This window comes from Neopelma chrysocephalum, unplaced genomic scaffold (genome assembly GCF_003984885.1).
Source record: "Neopelma chrysocephalum unplaced genomic scaffold, ASM398488v2 Primary Assembly neopelma1_336b, whole genome shotgun sequence".
Classification (NCBI taxonomy): domain Eukaryota; kingdom Metazoa; phylum Chordata; class Aves; order Passeriformes; family Pipridae; genus Neopelma; species Neopelma chrysocephalum.
This window is the reverse complement of record NW_020898000.1, coordinates 144059-171692: the sequence shown is the minus strand read 5'-3', so window position 1 is coordinate 171692 and position 27634 is coordinate 144059. Positions and strand designations below refer to the sequence as shown.

At 48.7% G+C, this 27634-nt stretch overlaps 1 protein-coding gene across 10 annotated transcripts in view; it reads right to left on the bottom strand.

The window, feature by feature from the left end:
* Positions 1-27634, bottom strand: part of ARHGEF9 (Cdc42 guanine nucleotide exchange factor 9) — a 204332-nt gene that overhangs the window by 32869 nt on the left and 143829 nt on the right. For all 10 annotated transcript variants that reach the window (XM_027705515.1, XM_027705513.1, XM_027705516.1 and 7 more), the window contains 4 exons: positions 18189-18380; positions 11475-11654; positions 8867-9099; positions 5052-5181 (listed from right to left, as the gene is read on the bottom strand). In XM_027705515.1, coding sequence (XP_027561316.1) covers positions 5052-5181; positions 8867-9099; positions 11475-11654; positions 18189-18380 — 735 coding nt within the window. The remainder of the gene's footprint in view (positions 1-5051; positions 5182-8866; positions 9100-11474; positions 11655-18188; positions 18381-27634) is intronic.

The following is a 27634-nucleotide window of genomic DNA, read 5'->3' as shown; positions in this document are numbered from 1 at the left end:
TGCTGGGCACAGTGAGGGGATTCTGTGCCCTTGCCCAGCTCCCAGGCAGTGAGCAGGGCTCTCTCCTGCCTGACGCTGCTGTTCTGCAATTAGAGACTGACAGGCTGATTAGCACCCGGGGCTACACAGAGATCAGAAAAGGAACATGAGCGAGATGTTGTCCTTTTCAACAGGCTCAGTTTTGATACCTTCTGTTGCTGGGGGGTGAAAAGAAGAAGAAGAAAAAAGAAGGCTGTATTTCAGTCCCTGACACGATTTTTCTCCCAGGAGGATTTCTCATCAGGCTGTCCCTGCTTGCCAAGCAGCACATTGGTTCATGCAGCTTTCTTTCATGTCACTCTTGGATTCACTAACATAATATTAGGCTGAGGCCAACGATTATGGATTACATAATTAAGGGCAGCAACTCTTGATTTAAAGGACCCGTAAATAACAAGAATGGGAAGACATTTAAAAGGACAGTGCTCATTATATGTCTCAATTACACATATTTTTCCCTTCACGTAAATTTAACACTCTTGAAACCTGCCATAGTGGCAACCCATGGGAATCTCTGGTAGAAATATCCAGATAGCTGCATAAAGTAATCTGTTTAAATAGCAAGTTAAAACTAATCCAGGTTGATCAGCAAGGCTCTGTCCTGTGCCAAACATCCTGCCAGTGGCTCAGGGACCTCCATAGATTCCCTCCTAGGGAATGGGAACCACATCATATCCCTATTCTGAGAGAAACCTGGGCTGAAAGGGAGGAAAGGGTTGCTGGAAGCTGCCATGAGGGCATGGCAGGATTGCTGCTTCATTTTGTTTTGATGTGGTTCAAGAGCTGTTCAAAAGGCATGAAATGGAGCAATTCTGAGGTGTGCTGAAGCACAGACCTGCTTTCCACCTCCACATCATCCACACAAGGCACTCAGTGAGGGTGCAGTGGCCCCTGAGGCTGTGGTGGGCACGGGGCTCATGCCAATGGAAATAGCAAATCCTGCCCAGCAGCAGAGCCAGAGGGAATTGGGCACAGTGGCACACGGGTCTCCATGGCTCCACAGGCTCACAGGATCCACACGGAGGGCAGGAGAGAGGTGAACATGCTCCTGCCATGGCACAGGAGAAGAGAGGAAGCAAGGCAGGGATGTACCACTGCCTCAGCTTTGTGGTCTAAATACAGCCCTGCCCAAACTGGGACTGGCAAGGACTTGGACATGATCATGGGCTTTGTGGAAATGTCTTTCTGACACTGCTGTGTGTGTATCTCTCCAGCTATAGCCCACTAACCCGGGAGATGTGCAGCTCTCAGAGTGCAGGAGCAGCAGAAAGGACCGAGCAGGAAAGGCTGCCCAGGATGGGCCCTGTTTGAAGTCTGCTCTGAACCTGCTCCAGCACCTCGTGTGCTGGTTTGCCTCACTGCCTTTAAATGTCACTGTTTTGATCTGAGGGTATTTAACTACGAGTGAGGGGATGATGCTGAGTGCAGGGAAACAGAGGCTGAGCATCAGGAAACACTTCATAACACCGAGAGCTCTCAGGCAGCAAAAGGGCTTGGCAGGAGGTGGTGGAAACCCCACATTCTGCACCATTAACAGCTCAAAGCACAAAAGGCATGGCAGGATTGGTGTAGGCAGGGGCAGCACCTCTCTGGGTCTGTTTATATCCTGGAAATTCAGGCTACAAAATAAAGAAGTGAGTCATACGTGGCAACAGACAAAGCTGGGCTTTTTGGTCAAGCCCACGTTCCCACAAATTTTACAGGAACACATTTCAAAGTGATTTGGATTATTTCTAATTTATAGCAGTCAGTGAGATCAGAATCTTCCCTTAAGATTTTGCTCAGTCATTACTTGTCTAAAGCTGCCAAAGCTGCCAATAATTCCTTAAGACTTCAGGCCTTGGCTGCCAAAGCTTATCGGCTGCCCCTCACATCAGGCCACCCTTTCCTGATCCCAATGGCAATTTAAACCACCAGATCCTGCTTGCATGATTTCTTGGGAAAAACCTCTGCCCTTGGTTAACTCAAGGATATTTGCAGTTTCCAAATGCTCATCCCGAAATTCACTTTCCCAGGACATGCAAAAAGTCTTGAGGGATAAAAGTGATTCCTGAAACACACAGGCACAACTCCATGGGATTCAGTAAAATCCCTCTGCCTAAATCAGCTTGGACATGCCCCTACTCTTCCCATTTGCTTTAGGATCAGCAATATGTATGCATTCCCAAACACACCCTCTCCTTGCAAGAAAACATGTACACACACTTTGTACAAAAGAACATTTCAAATATTCACTCACTAAATATTTGTTGTTTGGTTTGGATTCTTCTTTTTAAAAAAACACTTTTTTCCATCTCATCACAAAACATGGGTAAATTTAGACAAGAAAAAGCACTTTCAAATCAGATAATCAACCTCGTTAGTCTCAAGATATTGAAGAAAAGCAGACATTTCTCCAAATGAGAGATTTCAACGTGCTGAGACATTTAAGCCACTGAAATAAATCACCAAGTGCCACATGCAGTGGGAATTCAGGATTAGCTCTGTCTTGTGCCTGGCTGGATTTTTTGGGGAAAAAAGTCTGAACTGATAATTTTTTCTCCTGATTGTTTTCTTGTTTTCCTGCTTTTCTTTGAGTGCTGTTTTCATGTGTCTCAGGAAGGCTGAGCTGTGCACCCCAGGTGATGCTCACTCTGTGTGACACCATGAGGGACAGAAAGCTTTGGTTTGGGGTACAGTCACTAATCAGAGCAGGAACAGGGCCTTGGAAAGCTGGGGAGTGTTCTGTGGGTTCCTCTCCTTGCCTCAGGGAGCACTTCCCACAGTGGGGAAGTGGGAGCACAGCACTGACAGTGGGGCCCTCTCTTGGCTGAGGGTCCTCCAGCAAAGACCAGCTGGAGTTGTGGTCTCCTCAGACTGGAAATGCCCACTGCCCACAGCCTGGCAGGGGCTGGGGACACACACCAGGAGGTGCCTTAAGTGGCCAAGCACAGAGGATGAGTGAACCCTTATGGACTGGGTGAGGAACCAGCCCCAATGTCCTGAGTCCTGGGGGACGTGCCCCACAGCTGAGTGGGGTTTGGGGTTTACAGTGGGGCTGCAGTGCCCAAGGAGAGCATCTGCACAGATTTAGGGTGTATCCAAGCATCTGGTACCGCTTTTGATTTCTCCCACTCTCTTCCTGCATTGCACAATGGTTCACTTCTGGGTATTTTGGGTTTCTGTGCATCCTTCTGGCCATTCCGTGGACAGCTGGGAAGTGGGGGCTGGATCCGGTGATTCAGAATTACTTTAGAGGGAAGAATCAAGCTGTGAAATCCTCTGTTGGGTCCAGCTCTCATCCTCTACTGTTGTCATCAGAACTCTATGCCTCCTCTTAATCCAAAAGACAGACTGAAAAAGGCAAGAAGGGTGTTTTCCTTTGACCTGGGGCAGCACTGTATTCCCATGGGATCTCTCAGCAGTACCAACTGCAGGCTTTGCTATATTATGAAAAGTCAAAGGATGGTGCTGCAATAATGTGCTCCAAATTTGGACTAGTTGAAAAAAGCCTGGAAGAATGAGTTGGCAAGTTCCTGAGGATAGGATGGAGGTAAAGAATGCGTACTGCTAAGCAGGAATGAATTATCAAGGATATGGCTAAATAAAAATGAATTATCAACTGAGCTAATGGAAGAGAAAAAGAAACTGCTATTCCACAGATCCTACTTGGGGTCACCTTGGCTTTCCACTCACATATGAATATTCACTGACTTGGAATTCATCTGCCCTTAATCGAGATTTATTTGCAGAGAGGGGCTCCACATTTCTTACAAATGACCCCCATCAGCTCATCCCATGGCACACTCTGAAGGCTGAAGATGGAGATGATGGTCCTGCGCCTCCTTGAGAGCAGTTTTCCTCATTCTCAAAATGAGCATGTGTGTCAGTGAGAGCTGTGAGAGATGCTCCTCCACAGTAAACAACAGTAAAACAATCAAACACATCGTCTGCGCTCTCTGCTCTCCCATACCCAGCTCTGACTGCTGCATTTATGTGCTTTATCACGAGATCCAGGGTTGAACCCAACCTTCATTACAGCAATGAAACTAATTCAGTCAGGGAGGACACGCAGTCAGAAGGTGATGCACCTATATTTCTCTCCCTCTCTCCCACTCTCCCCAGCCTTCACAGATCTTTTCCAGAAAAAAAAAATAAATTAAAGGATTAACACCTCTTCCCATACACTAATTTACATAGCATGATCCCAGTGACTGGAATGTGGAGTTATTTCAGATCTTCCCAACTGTGAGGAAGAAGAAAGGCTGCTCCATCACTCTGACTATCAACTTGCTGAACACATGGACCGATGACAACGTTGGGAGGATTTACAGCAACATTTGCCCTCTGTCTGCTTCCAAACCCTATTTACAGATTACTTGCATACAATGACTTAAAAAAAACCCCAGGGACAAAAGGAAAAGGAGAACATAATTTTAGTTGTTTTTTTTTTTTTTTTTAAAAACACATGGCACAAATGTAGAGACTGAAGGCCTGCTGGTGAGGAATCCTTCTGCTGACTCTGCCTTCCTTGTGCCTCTCAGCTCCCTAATTACACCATCACTACACCTGGGGCTGGTTCAGAAACATCTTTAAGTGCAAAGTCATTTATAAAATTCAAATACCATCTCTAACTCCAGCTTAACAGTTTGGCTTCCAATCACAAGGCAACCACCAGAAGGATTTTCTCCATTTTCTTAACCTGTCACAATTTCCAGGGCTCTTTCCCGACTTCCTCCCCAGTGACACAGCACAGAGCCAGAATGCACACAGAGTTTGATCCAAACCTCACCTACTACCAGCACTGCAATCACAACAGTTACTCCAGGTTTCTACTGATGAAATTGGAACTGGACCCTAGATTTTTTTCAGGGTCATTAATGTTTAAGTCCCACTCGGAAGTTTGTGGATGTGTCTTCCTTGTCCCAGGAATCCCAAGACTGGGCTGTGTGATATGAACTATAGGCTGTTAGATAATGCAACAACTGCCTGGAATTTGCTATTCCAAGGTTCCCAGCACCACGTTACTGTACCTCCCAGTCCAGGACAGAGGCCTGCCACTGAGCTATCTTGTCAATGTTCTCCAACCTCCGCTTCCGCTCGTTGATCTGGAGAGTCACGTTCCTCATGACGGCGAGGGCAGCGGCCACATACCTGTAGTCACTGCGGAGAACACACACGGGGAGGCCATGAAACATGCACAGGAGTCTATCAACCCCCAGCAGCAGCACAATCCCACCATTCCCCACAAGGACACACGGGAAGGGTTTGCCACTCAGTGCTGCGACACCGTATTTTGTATTTTTTCCACTGGCAATGTCTGGAGCATCACAACAGAGCAGCTTCATTGGAACTGGAACTAGGAGCCAGCCCAGCTCCTCAGCTGGTTCCATGGGTGCAGTGAGCACAGCCTGGCCTCTACCAACCCAACACCTCAGCTAAAGGGCATCACCCTAAAAGACAGTCTGAACATTTATACAGCCTCGGCCTTTGGGCCTGGATTTTTCCATTTTTAAAATGAACATCAGAAAATATTTTTCATTTGGACAATGAACGAAGCACCTCCCAAGCCATAAGGCGGCTCCAAGAGTGCCCCAGAGCATTTATCCCATGGAATTCACTCTTACTGCAGATTTCAGGTGAGCAAATCAAGGCAAAATCTTCCTTTTTTCTCAGATGGGCCTATGAAAGCAGCAACACAGAGTGAGAACAGGCTCCTGCCAGGGCCAGCGAGGACGATGATCAGTCTTTTCAAAAAGTGATGCTGAAATCAATGCTATTGATTTCTGCCCTGTGCCTCCTTTTCCATTCCAAGGAGCTGTAATGTTCATTTCAATTGGGAAGACAGGCGAGACCAGCTGCCACAATGCCACCATAATGTATTATTAACTTAAGGGCTGCTATTGATTGCTGACTAATGAGAAAAACTGCCATCTTGGGCAGCTGCAGGGGGAATGACTGTATTGATTATTGCTAAGGATTGCACTGGTGACAGCTAAAATGGGGGTGAATGCTGGGAATTAGATGCCTTCTCCATGTGATCCCAACAGGATAAATATTAAGAAGCAATCACACTGTGATAGACAATAGAGGATTACTTGCTGTTTTGCTTGGATGAAAACTTGGGATGAGTTTTTAATTTTTCTTCAGTTCTAATGTCAAAATTCTAGCTGAGGTTAAAAAAAAATCTCACAAATTCCAGAACAGCAGGACTGGTCCTTCAGCAAAGGAGAACAGAGGATGGGCTGCCTGACATATCCATTGCAGAGTGCCAGGATGCTTTGGGTTGGAAGGGACCTTAACGTCCATCTCATTCCATGCTCTGCCCTGGGCAGGGACACCTTCCAGATTGCTCCAAGCCCCGTCCAATGTGGCCTTGGACACTTCCAGGGATGGCAATGGTCACGATATACAATGAACTTCTTGTGCCTCCCTTTGTGGGCCATCTGTGTGAAGGGAGCATTGGTTGTGCATGGGAGGAATGAATCTGTACCAGGGTGATCTGCAAAATGCCCATGAGCTCTTGCAGGGAAACAGGAAAGTCACTATGGCCAGAAAGGATGTGTAGAGGCAGGCAGAGGTGCAGGGTTTACAGACAGTCACTCATAACCTCCCAGCAATTATGCCCATGCAAGGAAGGGAGGGTAATGACAGTGACTCCTCAGCAGAGTCTCCTCACAGAACATGTTCCTACACTCTTATCTCCAGCTCAGTTCTGCAGTGGGAATGCTCAGGACACCAGCAAGCTGCACTTAGGATCTTCATATATTTAATTCATATTAAGCTGGAGTAAATCTTTAAGAGGTGAACAGATGTGGCTTTGTGAAAAATTCAAATGAACCAGTCTCAAAACAAGAAGCAACTGAAGGGAGCCAGGTTCTGAGCACCCCTGTCCTTCCTCCACACAGAGTGGGCCGGTGCCAGCCAAGCTGGGTTTATCTTGGGAATGCTAATTCCCTAATTCCGATGAGAAAACCCCATGAACATTTTTCTTTCACACTGTAATGAAGAAAGAGTCAGGACTGAACTTTTTTGGGCTCCCAGCCCATGTCTGTGGCAGGGCTGGCAAAAACTTAAAAGAAAAAATAACAGAAGCAAAGCATTTGGCCAGTGAAGTAATAATAGGATACCATTAACTACGAAATGAAGGTAAATAAGTGGTTTGTCAATTCTATTGGGGCTGCAGTGACCATTTTCCAGTGCTCAATCTGAATGCAAGTCTAGATTCTTGCCAGATATCACGTGCAAACTCAGAGGAGAGTGGTCAGGTTTCTCATTTAGGTGCTACTGTCCTGACCTGGTGCAGGGAAGATCCACAGCTCTGCAGGTACAGTGTCAAGGAAAAGGAAGAAAAAAAAGAAAGAGACTGCATGTCCCTCTGTCCTGGGCTTCTGTGAGTTTTGCCTTCCTCCAGGACAGGGATCCAGCACAGGGCTCTGTGCAGCCTGGGGTTTCATACCCGTGCTGTGTTACAGCTTCGGGGGGGGGTTACTCCTTCTAATCAAGGGGAGCAAACATCACTCTGCTTTCCCTTTTCAGAACATGGAGAAACAAGAAAGGAAATGTCCATGGCTGTGTCCTGTCATGGACACAATCCACTGAAACAGAGCTCTCAGTCTGAATCAACTGACTGCTGCTTAACCACAGGGGAGCCCCAAGTCTCCTCAGAATGTGACTGTATGTGATGACTTAACAACATGGTGAATTTAAAACATCCCAAAGGGAACGGGAATGCACTCCCAAAATAATCCAACCCTTGTGTGATCACACTGTCCACATCCCCTTTGGTATGGCCACCAAATAACTCAAACACAGAGCTCCCCTCTCTGAGGCTGCTCGTGTCCTCCCGTTGTGAAACCACTTCTGAGCTCCCAGCAGTGCTGTGGGTCATCACATGGCTGCTGAGGAAAAAACCCACAACCTCTGGGACCCCAGAGCTGCTTTCTGATACCCTAAGGTTCCCACGACTCCACTCCAAGTTTGTTTTGGTCTTGTTATGAAGGGAAAACCAGGAATTGTATCTGGAGCCAAAGGCATGACCAAATTGGTGACTCCGGGCATTCAGCGAGCCTGAATCACTCAAACTCTGCTCATATCACATCTCTTCTCTTCTAGAGATGTGTTTGGGGAAAAACAAAGAAGTGTTTCTGAAACATCTGTGGTCTTTTTTGTTCTCAGAAGCACCTACTTTAAATGGGTTTTGGAAAAAGAAAGAAAATTGGCAAGGTGGGAGTAAATCTACTCTTAGAGGGCCTGATTCTTCTTTCACCTTATTTTTACAGCAGTAAGTCACAAATGATATCACAGCTACTATTCCTGATTTACACTGTCAGGGAGCCAGGCTGATTGCCCTCAGCAGCAGCAAAAGAGATCCTGGAAATTTTGGGAAGTAATCAAACTGCAGGTGCTCCTCTGAGCCCAAACCCCAGGGCAAAATGAGATGGGATCAGGCTGAAAAGCAGAGCAGGTTTTGAGTTCTGCCCAAATCTGAGCATGTTCAGGCTGGAGTTGCAGATCCTGGCCCTCCACTTGCTGTGTGCCAAGGTCCTCCTTGGGAGAAGGGAATGAGCCTTTTGGACCACTGAATGCTAATTAGGTAATTTTTCTAGTGTAACTGGTAGCATCAGAAAAGTACATCCAAGGGTAATTAGTTCACGTCTGATTATAACAGAGATGAGTCTTGCTCCATCGAGAATTGGTGCTTTGAGAAGCTTTAACTGTCTGCTGAACCTTTGCCCTGCTTCCATTTATAAAGGATGTCACCGAGAGAGGAGCTGGGCAGAAAACCCCAAGCCCTGTGTGTGGAAAGGAGCACTGGCAGCCCCCCGGTGCCCTGGGCTGGTGTTACCTGTGCTCCTGGGCCGTGTACTTGAGCAGCTCTGCCAGCTGCAGGGGGTACTTGCAGATCTTCTGCACGGGCGTGAGCAGGAAGCCGTCGATGGCGATGTCGATCATCTGCTGCAGCAGGCGACACGCCTCGAAGAAGTGCTGGTACCTGCTGTCCTTCATCAGCTTGGAGAGCTCCATGCACGCATCCAGGTGGTTGTTACAGTACTCTGAATAGATCCAGAATCCATCTTGCTGTGGAGGAACAGGGACACGTCAGGCAGGTGACCCAGCTGGCCAACAGCACATCCCAGCTAGAGAAGGGCAGAATGAGATGGGAGACTGGGGAGAAATCCTTCCCTGTGAGGGTGGGGAGGCCCTGGCACAGGTTGCCCAGAGAAGCTGTGGCTGCCCCATCCCTGGAAGTGTCCAAGGCCAGGTTGGACAGGGTTTGGAGCAACCTGGGCTAGTGGAAGATGTCCCTGCCCATGGCAGGGGGTGGAATGAGATGAGCTTTAAGGTCCCTTCCAACCCAAACCATTCTGGGATTCTAAGAAAGCACACCCCACACAGGAGGAAGCCAGATCCCAGAGTACATTTCCTGCTTGGAGGAGGTGCTGATTGCTCTGGGGGAAAAGGGAGGCAGAGAGGGCCCTGCACACTGACACATGGCTGAGATCCTGTAGATGCAGGTGTGTTAATGTGAACCCTGTGGCTGTTCTCAGTTTCAAATTGTGCCGTGGGGTTTTCATTAGAAAAGGTAAAGGCAGAACCAAGATCTCTAGCTTTTGCTAAGACAAGATGACAACCTTTCTAGAGCTCTTGTCCTGAAAGATCACGAAACATCTGGCAAGTGTGTTAGGAGCTGGGTATGTTTGAAATTCTCTTTACCAACAGGGACCCCGAGGCACCAACCACTGGGGGGATTTCCTCAGGGCCAGAGAGCCAGAAAACACCAAAGAATGGAAAAACAAAGAAAAAACCCACTCACACATGTGCCCCCCTCCACCTTTTGCACTGGTCTAACAAGTTTTTTGGTGCCAATTTTGTTGGAATTTCCTTTTTCTGCCATCACTGACCACAGATCTGCCATCACCCTTAACTCAGGCTTGATTCATCTGGGCCACAGACAAGGCAATGGAAGGTCAAAGAAAGATTTCACTGGAAGAGAGATGGACACAACCTGATTGCCCAGAATCCCAAATTAAAGTGCAATTGAGACAGACCAGCTAAAGCCCAGGTGTTGTAGGCCAGCCTGAGATGCTCCATCTGGTTGTGGCCAATGCCTTACAAACTACAGAAAGGAGAGACTTTATTTTGTAAAAACACACCCAGCAATTCTAATTTCTCAGTCCCTGAGGGTTCAAATAACCTGCCTTTCTGGGAACAAGGGAGGCCTGGGGTCCTTCCCATCCCTACTGACTGAGCCATGCACTCACAGCTCTCCTTCCTGAAGCAGATGAGGAATAAAATGCTTTGCAGATCCATGGACAGGATCTTAACATCCTCATCCCTCAGTTTCCCCAAATGGCTGAACAGGGATAATTTATCAGGAGTTTATCAGCCAGTTTTCAGCCCCTGTCTGGTGACAGGCAAGTCTCAGATCTTCCTCCAAATAACAGCAGCAATTCTTACTATTGTCACTATCAATGATTTGACAGCACAGCCTCAAGTCATGACATTTTAGCTACTGATTCTCACCAAGATTTTGTACATCTTCTCTGCACTGAGGTGGAATGTGATGCTGCTTTGGAAGGAGCAGCAGAGAGTGCAGGCTCTGATAAAAAGCAGCCACATGCACCTGGCTCAGAAGGAAACCTGCCTTCAATGAGAGGACCAGTGATGCCTACACTCTGAACTTCTTTAGGGATGCCCTGCTGAAGTTTCAGGAATGTCTGTCAGGAATTTCTCTAATAGGAAATGAACTGCTGCCAGCTCAGCCCTGACCCAGCACAGGACCTGCAGCCCAGGAGCACCTACCTCTGAGCTCTGATACTACCCTTCATTCTCCCTCAAGGAAAGCAGGGCTGTCATTTTCTTGACATTTCCTGACATATTTCCAGCACTGGCCAATTTATCAGCTTCTGCAGTACGTGGCTACGGAAGAGGATGATGGGCTGGGCCACTGAAGATGTGTGGGTGTTTCATGCCTTCCAAGTGCATCTGAGTGCCCCAGAAAACAGCCCAGGCATCTGCTCTCCTCTACTTTTCTTGCATAATGCACAATTAAGGCCTCTTTTTACCTCTCTGGATGCTCTCACCTCCTCCAACCTTCTGCTCACCCATGACCTGACTAGGAGGCCTATGAGTGGGTTTAAGACACATTCTGAAGGTAGGGAGCAGGTGAGACATCATACCTACATAATATGATTAAGGGTGGATGTGAAAAGGTGCTGGGATTCAGATGTACTGGGGGCTGTCCAACTGTATGCTCCAAGTTCTCCCTCCTCTGTATCTCACAAGGTAGAACCATGGAGTGGTCCCTCATACGTTACTAGAACACTGTGACTCACAAAAGTTACCCTGAGTGGTTCCTGCCTCCTGACTTTTTCTCCTCCCACCCCCACACACAGCCCCCCATTCCCAAACCAACCCCAAAAGTCCCAAACAAAAATGCCAAAAGCACTCACGTGTTCCAAGAAGCATGGTCCAATCTCACTGAGATGGGGGTCCTCGTTGTTGTACTGTTTCTCCAAGTCCCGGACAAAGCCCATCTGAAATCTGTAGATGTCTTCGATGTTCCCAAAGATGGTTTTTAGCTGTTCATCACTGAACATGTCCCTCCTCTTCCGGCACTGCTTTAAGTAACCCTGCAAGGAGCAAGAAAGAGCAATTTGCAGAGAACAGCAAATCTGGCTGACAGCTCCAAAGAGGTGTGTTCCAGTGTTGTAGGCCTGTTCCTTCCAAACCCACTGCCTTCCAACACCTGATATCCAGGGCAGCTCCTACACACATTGCTGCTTCCACATCCTCTTCAGTGGCACATGGTGTTACAGAGAAAGCTGCAAGGGGCTGTTTGAGCACCTACCCAACTCTGATTTCTCCTTTTAGCCACAGTAATCAGGACAAGGAAGCTGTTTAATATCTTTATCAAGTTCTGTTTAATATCTTTACAACGATCTGGATGAGGGGATTGAGTGCACCCTCAGTAAGTTTGCAGAACACCAAGCTGGGCAGGAGAGTTGATGTGCTGGAGGGTGGGAAGGTTCAAGGAGGGTGGGAAGGAGCAAATCACTTCATCCTCCTGTGCTTCACCCGTGTGGATGACCAACATGGAATCATAGAATTGTTAAGGTTGGAAACAGCTTCTAAGACCATCAAGTCCCACCACAATGATTTAGACCAGAAACTTTGCAAGGCCAAGCCTCACGTGCTGTCTGGTCCATTCTGTGGCCTCTTGACTGACAAGAAGTAACATGGGGGTCATCAGGAGATGACTTTGCTTACTTTGCTTGCCTTTATTATATAGGAAGGGAAAAAAAAAGGAAGGGAGGAAAATGCCAGCAGCTCCAGTGGAATGGCTATATTTGGGAAGTCAGGATGCTTAGTCACACAGCCACACTGCCAGCTGGTGACATGCAGCTGCTGGGCCACAATGAACCATTGGAACACTGTAATAAACTGTCCCTCAGCCTCACCATGTGGTTCCTGGGAGGGAGAACTTCAAACACATGAATGAGAAATGCAACTTTGGCCGACCTGGCCAGGACCCAACCTCTGTGATGTCCAGCTTAGCTCGGAGGATGCCACTACCCTGAGCTTCCTGGCTTTTTCAGCTTGGGTTATGGAAAACCTTCTGCATTTCCTAATCCAGGTCTCTCTTCCTGCAGGAGCTCCTTGATGACTCATTTCCCTGGGCTTCCCTCTCTCATTTTTCCAGGCCAGGAGGAATGGGAGCAGGCTGGTTCCTAAGCTGCCGGACGGTTGCGGGGTAAAGCAGAACTCAAACTCGGGAGAAACAATGCAGAGCAGCTCTCCGTGCTGCTGCTCATGCTTACCTGCTTATCTCAGAAGAGCTTTGCAAACACCCAAGGAAAAAGCTGTGCCCCACCACGAGGCCAGGCTGTCCCTGGCAGGGCTCTGGTGCCAGCGGTGCCGGCGATGCCCATGAGCCGCCTGTGCCAGGACTTGTGCCCGCTCCGGGCTGCCTGCAGGCAGCAGCCTCCCCTCCCACTCTGCTCGGTGACATCCCTCCCTGCCTGATTCCTGAGAACATCTCTCAGCCCTGCGGTTGCCACCGGCTGTGACTCCCGTCCTGTCTATTCCCATCCTTCCCTGACTATTCCCATCCTCCCCTATTCCCATCCTCCCCGCGCTGGTTCATCACTTCGTCAGAGTCACGTGTTTGCAGGAGCTGAGGCAGCACATTTCTGCACAGGCATCTATAAAAGCACAGGGAAAATACAGGAACGTGTGGAGTTCCCGAGCCTTATTCTCTCTATCCAGCCAGTGCCTTTGGATGGGTGGTTTCCAGCACAAGTAGGAAAAGGGAGACTGAAGATTTACACATAACACGCAGTAAGAGGCAGCTAGAAGGCTGCTGCAGAGTTTTTCCACTAAATTTACTTCTGTTACATAAAACAGTGTCATCTTCCTTCTGCTCATCCCGTCAGGTTTGCTCAGAGAAGGGATAGCTGACTGATGAGCAGATGTTGGAGAGTGTTTTGCTCAATGAATACCTAAAAATAGCTGCCAAACTGTCTCTCTTTAAAGTACTTTTCCATGTAGTCCCTGAAGTATAGGCCAAAGTTGGAAAGTATTTGCAGGAGGTTAAGTGCTAAGTTTTCTTCACCCCAGAGTGGATTCAGAGACAGTCAGGAGAGCTGGACCATCCATCCATCCATCCATCCATCCATCCATCCATACTGCCTGCCTGAGAGCAGGGTGAAGGAGAGAATGAGGAGGTAACAGCCACTGCAGGCTGTAACTTCAAAGGCAGCTCTGATGATATTCCAGTTTCTTTCTTCTCTGAGCTGTTTTGGGGCTGTCTACACTGCCCTGTAAGCATCCCTCAGCTTGGCCCAGTACCATTTGGGCTATAAAACACTGTGCAGGGTTCAGAGCACGCAGGTGAGTGTGGTACTGATATGCACATAGCCAGAATAAACATTAAGAGCAAAGCTGAAACTGTTTGAACTGAAGAGGCAAACCAGAGCCACGTTTGGTGGCAGGATTCTACAGCACTTACTCAAATACCTGTTACAGCCACCACTGAATGTCGGGCACTGTGATTGCACTAAAATATAGAACAAAGTCCTGGAGGAACCCAAGCCTGTTCCTCAACAGGGCAACAATGAGCCAGCTCCAAAGCAGAAAAACAGGGTGTGCACAAGCAGGTGTAAAAGACAGCTAGAGGCTGCAGAGATATGCAGTACAGACCCAAAGAGCTCTCTGTAGTCACTCTCCAGTCTGGTATCCACAGAGGACAGACTGGGCAAACCAAGGAAGCAGCTCCTCAGCCCTGGGCCTCTGAAGGAGGGCACCACTGCTGCCAAGCAGGTTTTATGCTGCTTCGCTCTGAGGCAGCACAAGAAAGTGCTTTTCATCCATCTCTGAGGATGAGTCAGGCTAAAGGACCCAGACCACGTGGGGACTTGTCTCGTCAGCTCTGCACAGCGGCCCCGGCCTGACATGCTGAGCTGCAACCAGGATGTTTTCCATGCGGCACTCGGAGCTGTCCTGGCACCAAGGCAAGGCTTAGGTGGAATTCAGTCGACGTTATTAAAAAATAAATTCAAAGTGAAATTACTTGGAAAAGAGCAGAATGCAGCACTGGAAGTTGGCTGCCCTTTCCCACCTCCCACCTCCCAGTGGCTTGTAACACGGAGGATCTCTTTGATCTCTCAATTGCCTTGCTGTTCCCATCCAAGCCCTGTCACTTCTGCCTCTAGCACCTCCTTAAATTGAGCTGTGTCTTCCTAACTCCTCTGCTGGTCCAAATCCTGCTCATTTCTCAAAGCCTGGCACCCTGCTCTTTCTTCTGCCTCTGGTTCTTCCCCCTGCACTCCCCAAACCAAACTCCCTCCCTGCCCCTCTGCTCCCCCTGAGGCTCCTGTCCTGCCCTGGACAGACCCTGTGCCCTCCCAGGATCAAACCCCAGGGGCAGCAGGTTTCTTTCCAAGCCCAGAGATGGCCATGCATCCAGAAAATCACGGAATCACAGAACCACTAAGGTTGGAAAAGCCCTCTAGGATCATCAAGTCCAGCACCACCACCTTGTTCACCACTAAAACACGTCCTCAAGTGCCACATCCAGATATTTGTTTAACATTTCCAGGGATGGTGACTCCACTACTGCCCTGGCCAGCCTGTTCCAAGGCTTTACAGCCGTTTCCATGAGGAAATTTTTCTTAATATCCAACCTAACCCTCCCTTGGCACAACTTGAGGCCATTTCCTCTCGTCCTGTCACCTGTTACCTGGGAGGAGGATGTGGTGCTTCACAGTACAGGGCTGAGCAGCACTGCCTGACAGTAAGGCTGGCTACTGCTACCCATCCTAAAAAACTAGTTTTCAGTACTTTATTACTTTTCTAAGCATTAAGTGCTAACCCTGACATTCCTATTGCTGGATGTTTCCTTAAGGCTCAATTCTTTATTCTTTCTTTTCATAGAATCATCATAGAATCACAGAATGGTTTGAGTTGGAAAGGACCTTAAAGATCATCCAGTCCCACCCCTGCCATGGGCAGGGACACCTTCCACTAGCCCAGGTTGCTCCAAGCCCCATCCAACCTGGCCTTGGGCACTTCCAGGGATGGGGCAGTCATAGCTTCCCTGGGCAACCTGTGCCAGGGCCTCCCCACCCTCACAGGGAAGAATTTCTTCCCAATATTCCATCTAACCCTGCCCCCTGTCAGTTTGAAGCCATTCCCCCTGTCCTGTCACTCCAGGCCCTTGTAAATCATCTCTCTCCATCTTTCTTGCAGGCTCCCTTCAGGTCCTGGAAGGCCCCAATTAGGTCACTCCAAAGATTCTCTTCTCCAGGCTGAACAATCCCAATTTTTCCCTTTGGTGATATTTCAGAATAATGATCCATCCACTCCTGATAATGCAATCCAAGCAAAACTCACAATTTTACCCCCAGTACAAATCTCCACAGGGGTGTTTCCCCCAACAGCAGTTCAGTCCTTCATGCCCTAAGTGAGGGCACAGCACCACCCATGGGGGCAGTGGGGCTTTGCTGGGATGGGCAATTCCCTTCAAGCAGCTGCTTCCCACAGGCCTTGGCTTGCACAGGTGATTTCCACCCTGGTGTTTGCCAGCTCCTGAGCTCCTGGCTTGGCCAGACTCATGCCAGGGGTGTTATGAGTAATAACATGGTGTATAATAATACAGTAGCAGGTATTGGAAATACATTCTGAAGCAGAAGAGAGAAATGGGAGGGCTCTTAATCACTGCCCTCAGTAACAACCACATATCCTGAAGTGCCTCCCTGGTATTAGGATTTGTTATTCATTACAGCTCAGCAACAAGAGTATGACCACACACTGCTAAACTCAGCACTAAATCAGGCTCAAGCTTTGCCACCCAGCCAGAGCCCCTCTGCCACCCCCTCCGGTGCCTCACATCGCTGCCGTTCCACCTGACACCCTAAAACAAGGAGCCAAGGGAAGCAGGGAATTTGCCACTGTCAGAGCACTCGTGCAGCTCATGGGGGTTTGTGCTCGTCCTGAGGCACAAATCACACCTCTGTTATCCATCAGGGGCACTGGGAGCTCCAGCCAGCCACTCTCTCCATCTCCAGTCATGCTGTGCCCAAATGCCCGGGATGACAGAGCTGTCTCCAAGCCTTCTCCAGGCAGAGGGATTGCTCTGATTAAACTGAGCACAATGAGGCTCTCTCCAGCAAGGCACAGCCCATCATTTCACAGATGACAATGCCCATCTCAGTCCTCCTCCTTCCTTAGCAGAAGCAGCTGAATCATTTCCTGGTGCTCTACCTGGAGGTAAGATTTATCCCCTCAATATCATTTTGTATCACACAGAGCAAAGAAAGAGCTTTCCAGATCTCTCTCCTACCTGGGACATAGCATTAGGTGCAGTAAATCCGTGTCACCCCACGGATGTCACTGCAGCTGTATCTGGCTGTACCTCCTGAGAATCCCACTTGGCAGAAGCACAGTGACATGGCTGAAGGTGCAAGTTAAGGTTTATTTAGTTTTTCAACAGAAAAGTGCAAATGCAGAAAAAGAAACAGTATGTGGAAAAGTGCCTGCAGTTCTTCCCTTCTCCAATGCAAAGCTCTCTGACTGAAATAGCACAGTGAAATTAAGCTCATTTGTTTCCAAATTGAAATCCCAAGACTCTTCCATATTTGAAAAGCGTCATAGATGCTTTTTGGATGGCTGCTCTGCCTTGTCAAGAGACAAGCAGCAAGTAGGAAGGGAGGAAGACATTCTTCTAAGCAGAATCCTCAAGAGGCTTCATCACATTGACTGGGCACAGGCTCACTAAATCCTAAACATTCCAAGGGATGAGCTGAAAGGCATCCATGGGCTTTGATTTCAGCGCTAGCAAACTTCTGCCTCTCAGAGATAAGTACACGCTCCACATAGAATGCCCAAGCTGTCCTGCTGCCCTCTCCGATGCAACTGTGCACTCCCCTTCCTACACGCTCTGCACGCCAGGCTCAGCTCAGGGCACTAATCCTGTGTGTAAGGGGTTGTAGAGGTTAATTGTAACATCATGAAGAAGAATCAAATTGGGGATGAGTGGGGTCAGTCACTAAGGTCCATTTGTTTGCTGGTTTCCGTCCACTGGATAAACCTAATGTACTTCATTTCTCATGGTGCAAACATAAGCAAAGGCAACTGGGGGCCATCCTGAGCCAGGGGAAATTGTGAACCGGATATGAAAGGCACAGATGACACGGGTAACTGATTGGTTTAATTACAACCTCATTTCCTCAATCACAAGTTCAAAAGTAGATGGCATTGGGTTTTAATTAAGAGGACTGCTTGAAGGTTCTCAACCTCATCATGTTTCAGCCAAAGAGGTATGGAATAAAGGGCAGGAAATTGTACTTTTAGTTAATACAAACTGAAGGAATTATAAGATCCAGCAGAAAATTCTCAGAACTATCAATACTTATAGACAGATGCTGCTCCTCTATAGACACACCACTCAAACACACTGTGGCTTTTTCACAAATAACCCATGGACAAACCTCTCCTGACAGCCCACTGTGTCCTGCTGAGTTCCCAGGGTCACAGCTCATGGACAAACCTCAGCCCATGGACAAACTCTCAGCTCTGGACAGCCCCCTGGGTCCTGCTGAGCCGCAGGGTCCCAGCCCATGGACAAACCCTCCCTGTGGACAGCCCCCAGGGCCCCAGCCCCGTACCTCGCAGATGTCCTTGAGGTGTTTGATGTAGTGGCGCTCGGTGCTCATGATCTCGTTGATGACGTTGGCTCTCATCTGGTCGCGGTTCTGCACGGTCCTGCCCAGGCACAGGCAGTCGGCGTTGGGATCCAAGTGGCCGTTCTGCACATCGCTGGTCCCCTCCTCCACCCCATCCTCTTGGTTTACCCATAGCTGTGAGGAGCAGAGGGGAGAGCAAAGGGCTTATTCACAGCAGCATCAGGAGCCAACGAGTCAGGGTTGCCTGGTTTTTGGGAGATCCACTCCCTCCTCACACCCACAGCGGTCACCGGGGTGTCCACACGGCTCACAGCCCACACAGTCCATTTCTATAGTTGCCCAAAGGTTGCCCACACACTGCCCAGCTCTGCCCATAAGTGAGGGGTTGCAAGTGTTGGCTGTTTTGATCCCAAGTACAAAATAATCACGTGAAAGGGTGACTGAGTCCTGGATGCTGCCAAGTGCTCCGAACCATGGGCAAGTGTAAAACAGACCAGTCTAAGGAGAACTGCAGGTACTAGTGCAAAGCACTGCTGTGCCAGTTCCTGCCCACCTCCAGCTGGGGTCTGTCTGAACAGGAAGATCCTCTGGAAGGAGGGATAAGCCCTTTCCAGGTGACTGATTTAAGGTCAAGATGTGCCTGGTTCAGAGACGTGAATGAACGTGCACATGGGCACTGGGCTGTGTTCCTGGGGTTTCTGTAACAGCCCAGGCCAGGGTTTGTGAGTGAGCATTGATTTCATTTCACAGCAGATTTCCTCATCAGTTCACATGAACAGCCTTTCTGACTCAGGTAAATCCCCCATCTCAGCATCCCGAGATTGGGATCCCCAACCCACGGGGACAGCACTGAGTAAGTCTCCTAAAACCTGGGGGCTGAGGGCAGCTCGGGATGGGGTGTCAAGCACTGGGCACTGAATACTCTACATTGGAATAATTACAAAAAGGAATGAAAAAGTACCACTCTGTTTTCAGCACACTGAAGTTTCTTTCCATCATCAAATAAAAAAAGTACACGGAAATTGCAAACTAAAAGATTACACTCTCTCTAATCTGTGTCTGAACAAGCATGCGCTCTGCACACAACATACGGATCAAGGGCCTCCTTCTGTCACCTTTTCCCCCAAATAAAACCTGCCTAAAATAACTCTGATTGACTCAAATTGGGCTCAGGGTAGTTTGTAAACAAACACTGAATAAAGCTTAAAGCTGACAGAAACATCCCTGTCTTACACAGATCACCTCAGCTATGATGGAAATCAAGCAACTTCTCTCCTCAGCATTTAAAGCCCAAATACTGGGGACTTTCAGACCTAAAAATTCATGTACCTGTGAGCAGTGGAATAGTCCACACACACAGCACATGGGGAACTAACGGCACCATTAACCTGATCTTCAGGCTTCCCTTCAGTGGTAATAGTTTTTCATACATTCCTATTATTCAGCTTATATTAGGCTTTAAACAGATTGTAAAGGGCAGTGTTCCTGTAAATTAGTGAAGTAAAAACCCCCAAATCTGCTCATGCTCCTTCCCTGCTTTCCCAACCAACACCGTGTTCTGCTAAACCACTTCCTGCAGCTCCTACATTTTGCCATGCTACTGTGAGTTCTAAAGGCCATAAAACCCCCAAACCCATCTCTTCTCTAGCAGAATGTTACTGCTGCTGCAAACTTGGGGGATAAAACAACCCCAAAGCAATAAAAAGCCAAACTTGTCGCCCTGTTCCCAAGTGTGCCCAGTGTCTGGAGCTGTCGGGGATTGGACAGGAGGGCATAGGGCAGCAGTGCCCATTTAAATACCAAGATGCCTCTTCCCTGGGCCACCAGCCCTACCTTGAGCTGCTGCCCCTGGGCTGTGCTCAAGTAGTGCCAGGTACATCCCAGGGCCCATGTGCCCGAGTGAGCCAGTGGCAGAGCCGGGATGGATCCAGCATCCTGCCTGCTCTGCCCATGCGGAGCCCTGCCTGTCCCCCACTCTGCCCTGGCACGTGGAACCTCCTTTGGCACATCAGGAGACCAGAGGGATGTGCCAAAGCCTTCACAGAGGCCAAACCAGGGCTGAAGCTGAGGGAGAGGGCAGGTCAGTGAGCCCAGCCAGGCCCAGTTGTGCCAGTTTGGAGACACGGAACCCCTGGGAGCTGCAGCACCCCTGGGAGCAGCTCTGTGGGCCTTTCCCCAGGACCTTCCCTCAGGATGGGCTTCTCCGTCGTGGCATCTGCTGCAAAGACAGACTAGCTCCTGCTGTCTCTCAGTTATGGGGCTACACATGGATCTCTGAAAGGGGTTTTGTAGGATTTCCATCAGCACTGGAAGGCCTGGCTGAGCCACTGCAAGGGAAGGCAGGGATCTAACCCCACTCAAATACAGGGGGATCCAGCATGGAAAACCTCTCCTGGCACACTGAAACAAATGTCAGAAGCATGTCTCTTGTTCAGAGAAGCTGTTTAGGAAACATGGCTCTTCCCAGCAACCCCTCTCTGCTCTGGAAGAGGTTTTGGGTACATCGAGGCAGAGCAACACTCTATGCGTGGGTTATGCTGAAAAATAAATGCCGAAGTGCTGCTGCTGAGTTCTGGCCATGTTGATGTAAGTGACCTCAGAGGACAATCCACTGGTATCAGTGACACCTATTGCTCTGCTGAGAAAACCTGGGGGCACCCTCAGAAGGGAAAATGGGACCTGGAAGGACAGAATGCCACAGGATGCCATGAGGGGTATGTCCAAACCAAACAAATGTTGAAAATCAAGCAGGACTAATGTGGGTATTAATTCTTGTTGGCTGAAGTTTAAAATAACTTCCCACCCTACCCTCCTGCTCCTATGAAAAGGGATTTTGCAGCTTTCCCAAACCCAACTGGAATAGCTTGTCACCAAGTTTTACGACACTGCTGCCAGTCTGGCAACAGAGCACACTTCTAAAGCTCTACTTGCTCGAGTCAGGTGAGCATGAGAAAAAATTCAATTTTTATTTAAAACATAAAGGAGGAAAGATCTAATCATAACAACTATGTGTGTGTAAGCTTGAATCATGAATCCTAAAGGCTTTGAAACTCCAAGGCAAACAGCAAGCTTGCGAACTTCCGTGATTTCTCAAATTCTGTCTGCCTTTTGTGAACAGCAGGAACACTCCCTCCTTCCTCATCTGGGAATCTCAGGAGTCCTGATTTTTTCCTTAATGAAATTTTTGCTCCTTCCTGCCAGGATTCATGTTCCCAAAAGGACAGAAAACCACAGTTCTAGTCTAGACGACTTCTGCCTTAGATTAAAAACAAATGCAACAGTTTTATTGGGCCCAGAGGAAGCTGAAGGTGCCTCCCACCCCACGCTCTCCAGCCTCAGCTGTTGGAAGGATGAATCCCACTGTGCTGCTCAAACGCTCCTGCTTTCTGTCTTAGCCTCTAAAGCCCTCTGAAATTCCAGCCTGGGTCATTCTTCCGGGGCATCGTTTGAAGTTTGGACCATGACTCACAAAAGCTGAGGCACACTGGCAGCTCTGCCACTGACCTTGGGCCAGTCACTGAAACTAGAGGAGGCTTTCCCCACCTAAAACCAGGGATAATCACAGACAAACTCAGGTAGACATTAAATATGGACTTACATGCATCCTCAAGCTCTTTGTACTTATCCATGAGCATCAACCTGGTTAGACAGACCTGGGGTCTGATACTGGTTTCATACCTCCAGCCTTCAAATCCTGGGGAGAAGCTGGGACATGGAGGGACGTGAGGAGGTGGCACTTAAAGAGTTAACTGTGTCCTGTGTCCCAGAGCCACCACCCCAAGCTGGATCCTCTCTGCTTCACTGACCCGCACCGACCGCAGCGCCGGCACTGCAGGCGACAGCAGCCGGGTGGAACAGCAAACGGGGGTGACGCTGGCTTTGCCCAGAAACTTATTAAATGTCATATTTAGTTGATTTAGAAAACGCTGCAGCATTCCTATTTTAGCCCAGTCACCTGTAAGGAGGGTGTTCACTATGTTTCAGACACATGTGACTCTCCCAAAAACACTCTCCTGCCTGAAATGCCAGACCTCCTTCCTGTGGAGAACAGCTGAGATTCCACTGATGGGAAAAGGTCCATCTCCTCCCCATCTTTCCAATGTGCACTGGACACAAATGCACAGATGCACCCTCTTCCTAGTGCAAATACCCCTATTTTTTATAAAAGAAACTTCATAACTCTAGTTTTCTCCCAGTTTCACACCATCTCCCCAGCCTTCCCAGCTCAGGATGGGTGGCTGCCACTCCTGGGAAGCTCCTGTGGGGCTTTCCACAGAGCAGAGATGGGATGTCAGTTCCCTGGCAGCCCCTCAGCTCTGCTGCTCACTTGGATTCCAAGCAGCCTCTCCAGCCTCCTGACCTGTCCTCCTCAGCACTTCAGGGCTGTGGCTTGGCACAGAGAGGGGGTTGGGACACCAGACTAAACTACTGCATTCACTGTCACTGGGTTTTTAAGAATAAATAACAACAGCTGTTCATCAACCATCAACAACCTACAACAATAAATCAGCCTTCAGTGTCCCTTTAAACACCTCTGCAATGCAAGACATCCCGGTCTGTGAAATAACACAGCACTGTGTGGGTTCCCCCCATGCCATGAAAAAGGCCTGGCATCAAAACAACCAAGTCTGCCCCAAGAGCCATTTCAAATGCTTTGTGTCAAGAATTAATTAAAAGAAACCATCAAAAACTACAGAGGAAAAAAATTCAAGTTGCATAATGCTCATCCTACGTGATGTTTCCCACTGAAAGGCCACAGTATACGTGGAGAGGAACAGGCTTATCATGAGGCTCCCAGTCCTATTTCAAAATTCAACCCTAATTGGGAAGTCATGACCAGCTCCTGCGTAATGGAATAACTTGCAGAGGCAGATAAAAGAAAAACAGTGAAATAAAAAAGCCCCTTTTCCCTATGGACCAGCTCTGGGAGCCAGGGAGAGCTGATCATTGCATTGTGCTAGTTTATGCTCTGTGTGATTGATATCCTTCTATAAAGGGAAAAAAGGAAGACCCAGGGAGCTACAGGCCAGTCAGGCTCACCTCAGTGCCCAGCAAGATCATGGAGCAGATCCTCTTGGAAAACAAGCTAAGGCACATGGAAAACAAGAAGGTGACTCATGAGAGTCAACGTGGCTGCACTGAGGGAAAATTGTGCCTGGCAAATTTAGTGATCTTTGACAAGATGGTTACAGACCTGAGAGCCCCTTCCAGGGCCTAAAGGGGCTCCAGGAGAGCTGGAGGGGGATCTGGGACAAGGGCCTGGAGGGACAGGACAAGGGGGAATGGCTTCCCACTGCCAGAGGGCAGGGAGAGATGGGATATTGGGAAGGATTTTTTCCCTGTGAGGGTGGGGAGGCCCTGGCACAGGTTGCCCAGAGAAGCTGTGGCTGCCCCATCCCTGGAAGTGTCCAAGGCCAGGCTGGACAGGGTTTGGAGCAACCTGGGCTAGTGGGAGGTGTCCCTGCCTGTGGCAGGGGTGGGACTGGGTGGGCTTTAAGGTCTCTTCCAACTCAAACCATTCTGTGATTCTATGATATAAAATTCTATAAATCTGACTCATCAATTTGCAGCTATACCCAAATGGTGCATAAATTCACCCAAGGGCACTGGTCCCGCATGAGCTGACCTGCAATTATTGCATATTGAACCTGCTGAGTGCATGCACTGTATGTAGAGGACATTTTACTTGAATAGGCACTGAGGACTTATCATCTCATGCTAATCAGAAACCACGATAAAACAAACATTTTACCAGCCATCTGGATTATTAATCTCTGTTCAGTGGATACTCACAAGGACAAAACTAGCAGATAATGGGCCATTCCGGATCCTAGCTCACAATTAAATAACGTGGCAGATTAATGACACATGGAGATCTTTCCAGAGAGCTGTTGCCATTCCAGGGAATCTGCTCACCAGTGATTTTATAATCAGCACCAGTGTGAGCAGCCCAGGCTTCACCAACACCTGGTACTGACAGTGGATTACAGTGTCACTGGCCCTACAACTGCTCAGCAGTGTCGGAGGCTCCAACATCCTCCAGGAACCTGCTGTACCACAGGACTACTTCCCACCTGGCCACACTGCCCTGCTCGGCAGGATTTGCCCCTTTCCCTCCCCCCCTGAGCTGGTTGTTGCTGGTGCTGTGCCTTGTTTGCAGCCACGGGCCCTGTGTCACATTCCCGCTCCGCTGGACTGACACTGGATTAAGAAGATCACTTGCTTATTTGCAATCAAGGAGGGCTCATGGTGCAGAGCTTTGCATAAGTAAAGCATCATCAGTCTCCTGGTGTCACTCCAGCGATCCAGGCACAGCCTCTCCCTGCCCTCGGGAGGGAGCACAGCCTGGCCCGGGCTCTGCAGAGGTGTTTCCCCTTCCCTTCCTCCAGAGAGGAGTGAGGACCTGAGTGTCCTCCCCCGGCCAGTCCCAGCCCCCTGTCCTGCTGCAGGACTGTGGGTGGGATGCTGTTTGCTGGGAAACTAGCCCACCTCCCTGTATCCCCTTCCAGGATAAGGAACAGAACATCTGTCAGTAGAAGGAAAAGTAGTTGAAGCAAGTTGCTGTTTTTCCTCCCATGGTCCCACCACTATTTTCCTCTGCAGCCTGAATTTTCCCTGTGTAATCTGCCTCCAGCCTCACCATCCTTCGCTTTCCTCCAGTTCACAGGCTCTTGGATACCCCCTCTTTCCTTCCTGCAAACCCACTTCCAGTTCTTGCTCTCCCCTCTAAAACTCTCCGTTCCCAGCCTCAGAAATTCCCTTTACCCAAGGTGCGAAATACCCTTATTTCTGGAAAAGGAAAGAGCAGGGGATTCTATAGGGCCAGCTTCAGGCTCTGCATCCATGAAAGGTGAACAAAAACAGCTCCAAGGAACTGGCCCTGTGCTTACTCCCTGTTTCCTGCATTCCAAATGTACAGACTCCCGGGGGCTGGAGCTCCACCATGTAGCAAAAATGTCTTGGACACCGCAATAAAGTGGATGTGCTTTGTTTTATCCACCAAAACACTGGGAATTAGGGCTCAGCTCTCCCCACTTCCAAAAACCCAAAAGCCCCCGCTGTGTGATGGTACATGGGATGCAAAAGGGGCAGGAATGAAAGCTCCGAGCTCACTGCAGACCCCCAGGAAGGGGAAGGTTCTTCCCTCACGACTCCCTTGGCAGGGGACAGGGAAGGCAGGCTGTGAAGACTTGTGCCTGGCTTGCCTGACTCAAAGAACAGCCTCAAAACTCTGGTTTTGCTCCCGCAAGGCAGCTTGTAGAGGGCAAAGTGCCAGTGCCTGCCCCTGTGGGGACCCAAGGGATGGGAGGGATGGGACCTGTCTGGGTGGCACGAGCTGTGTGGTCCCGGCAGCTGCAGGAGCACAGGCAGCACTCAGGGCTCAAATGCTGCTTGACTTTAAAAAACCCCAAACTTCTTCAGCCCATCCTGTCTCTGTGCTGTGCCCAGACCTCCACCAGAACTATTTTTACGCTGGATTTGCCACGGAAGAATAAAATCTCCTTTAGAAGGCAGAGACTGCAGCAGGCACTGCAGCACATCCCACTCTGCACGTCCAACAGGTGATGCCACCTCAGCACCACCCTCTTTCCTCCGGAAATCTCACCTTGGTGCCACTGCCACCTATGCTAAGGGAATGCTAATGCAGGGACTGCAGCAAAGGGAAGAGCAGGTGAGTGATGAGCTGCTGTATCAAGATATAACCAGATTTTAAAGGCAAAAAGCAGCAGATGTGGCTGGCTCTGGGAATTATACCTGCAGTACAGAGCAGTCACAACTCCTACAATAAAAACTAAACCCACCTACCCAATAAAGGTATGAGCTGCCAGGCCCTGGGACAAGGCTCTGAGTTTAGAGTCTCCTCCTCCACAGCACCTTAAAAGCTCATTCCAATTTATCCAGCACTTCTCCTTTAGCAGCAGAAAATAAAGTGGGTCAAAGGCAGCTTTTCAGCAGGAAAATCAATCTAAAATTACAACACTTGGGGGAACCAAGGCAATGGTGAGAGAGAACATGGTGCTGCACTCCTCCACCCCTGTATCTTCTCCTGGAAGAGGTACAGCACACAAACAATTCAGACATCCTCCTTGCTCAGGCCTTGGGAGGACCCTTCATTTCTGCACAACAACTCAGGCACTGCAAGAACCTGCAGGAAAACCTCCTCAGCCCCAGCTTTGCTCTTTACCTTGGCTTCCTAACGTAAGGAAGGCAGACTTACTGCTGATGAGCTGAGAAGAAATACATTCTGGAAACTCAGTCTGCCACTTGGATCCAAGGAGACCAAGGAGAGCTTTACAGAGGAATAAATCCCCCCCTCTGCCCAGGACAGGTGCATTGTGCCACATCTCTGTGGGAATATTCCAGTGCACTAAACCTTCACGAGCTTCACTTGTTTTATTTCTTTTTCAGTGGAAATATATCAGAGCCCAAACACAAAGCCATTTGACTTCCTGTGCTTGGAGTGCCTCACTTGGGCCCTTTGGGATGATGATGTGGGGCTCTGCAAGCAAAATTTTGGTTTGAGACTTACTGTGTTTTCTAAAGGAGACCTCAAGATACAACAATGGATCCATGTGCAGCACTGACTGTTACTCTATACTGTAAATCCCTCCCTACCAACACTAAGCCTATTTTTTTGAGCACATGTCAATGCTGGATGTGCCGCTATGCAAAAACTCATATATATATAATACTTGCATTAACAATTTTAAGAATCCTGTGCTTCCCAGAAAGAGGAGTTTTAGTTGGTACACTGTATGTAAGTGATATCAACCCAGTTAGTTACCTTAATGAATTAGTGAGGAAACAAGTTTAACTTCATTTCTAATCTTTTCAGAGGGTACAGACCAGTAAATTCAACTCTACAACTTAGGATATGGGGCTTTTGTCCTCCACAGTTTTAAACAGGAAGTTTAAAATTCCTGTTTAAAATTCCTGCTGGTTTTTCCAGTTGCACCTCCCAACCTGCCAGACCACTGGAAGTTCACAGGACATTCAAAGACAACATGCACTTATCACGGGGTTGATGGCTGCACCCTGTGGGTGCCCAGGATCCCTGGATAATGTGCACTAAAATACACACAGATACCTTCACTTGTCCTAAACAGCTCATTACTGAGCCTTAAATTTAATTCTGGAGTTCTTATCCCCCTTTCTGACCTATGGGTTTTCATAACCTCCTCCCCGAGTGCAGCAGCTCCCTGCAGAAACCAACGACCACTCCCTACTAACTCCAAATTTTGCTTCTCCTATCCTGTGCTTTTTCTCTTCCCCAAAAAGCACTGCTTTATCATCCACTTTCTCCTTTAGAGTTGCTGTGCTCCCAAAACTCTATGGCTTTCCTCTCTCCCCCTTTCTTCCATCCAAGTCCCAAGCTAAGAGAGGATTACTGCAGGTGTGAGCATGGAGACAACAACTCCTACATGCGC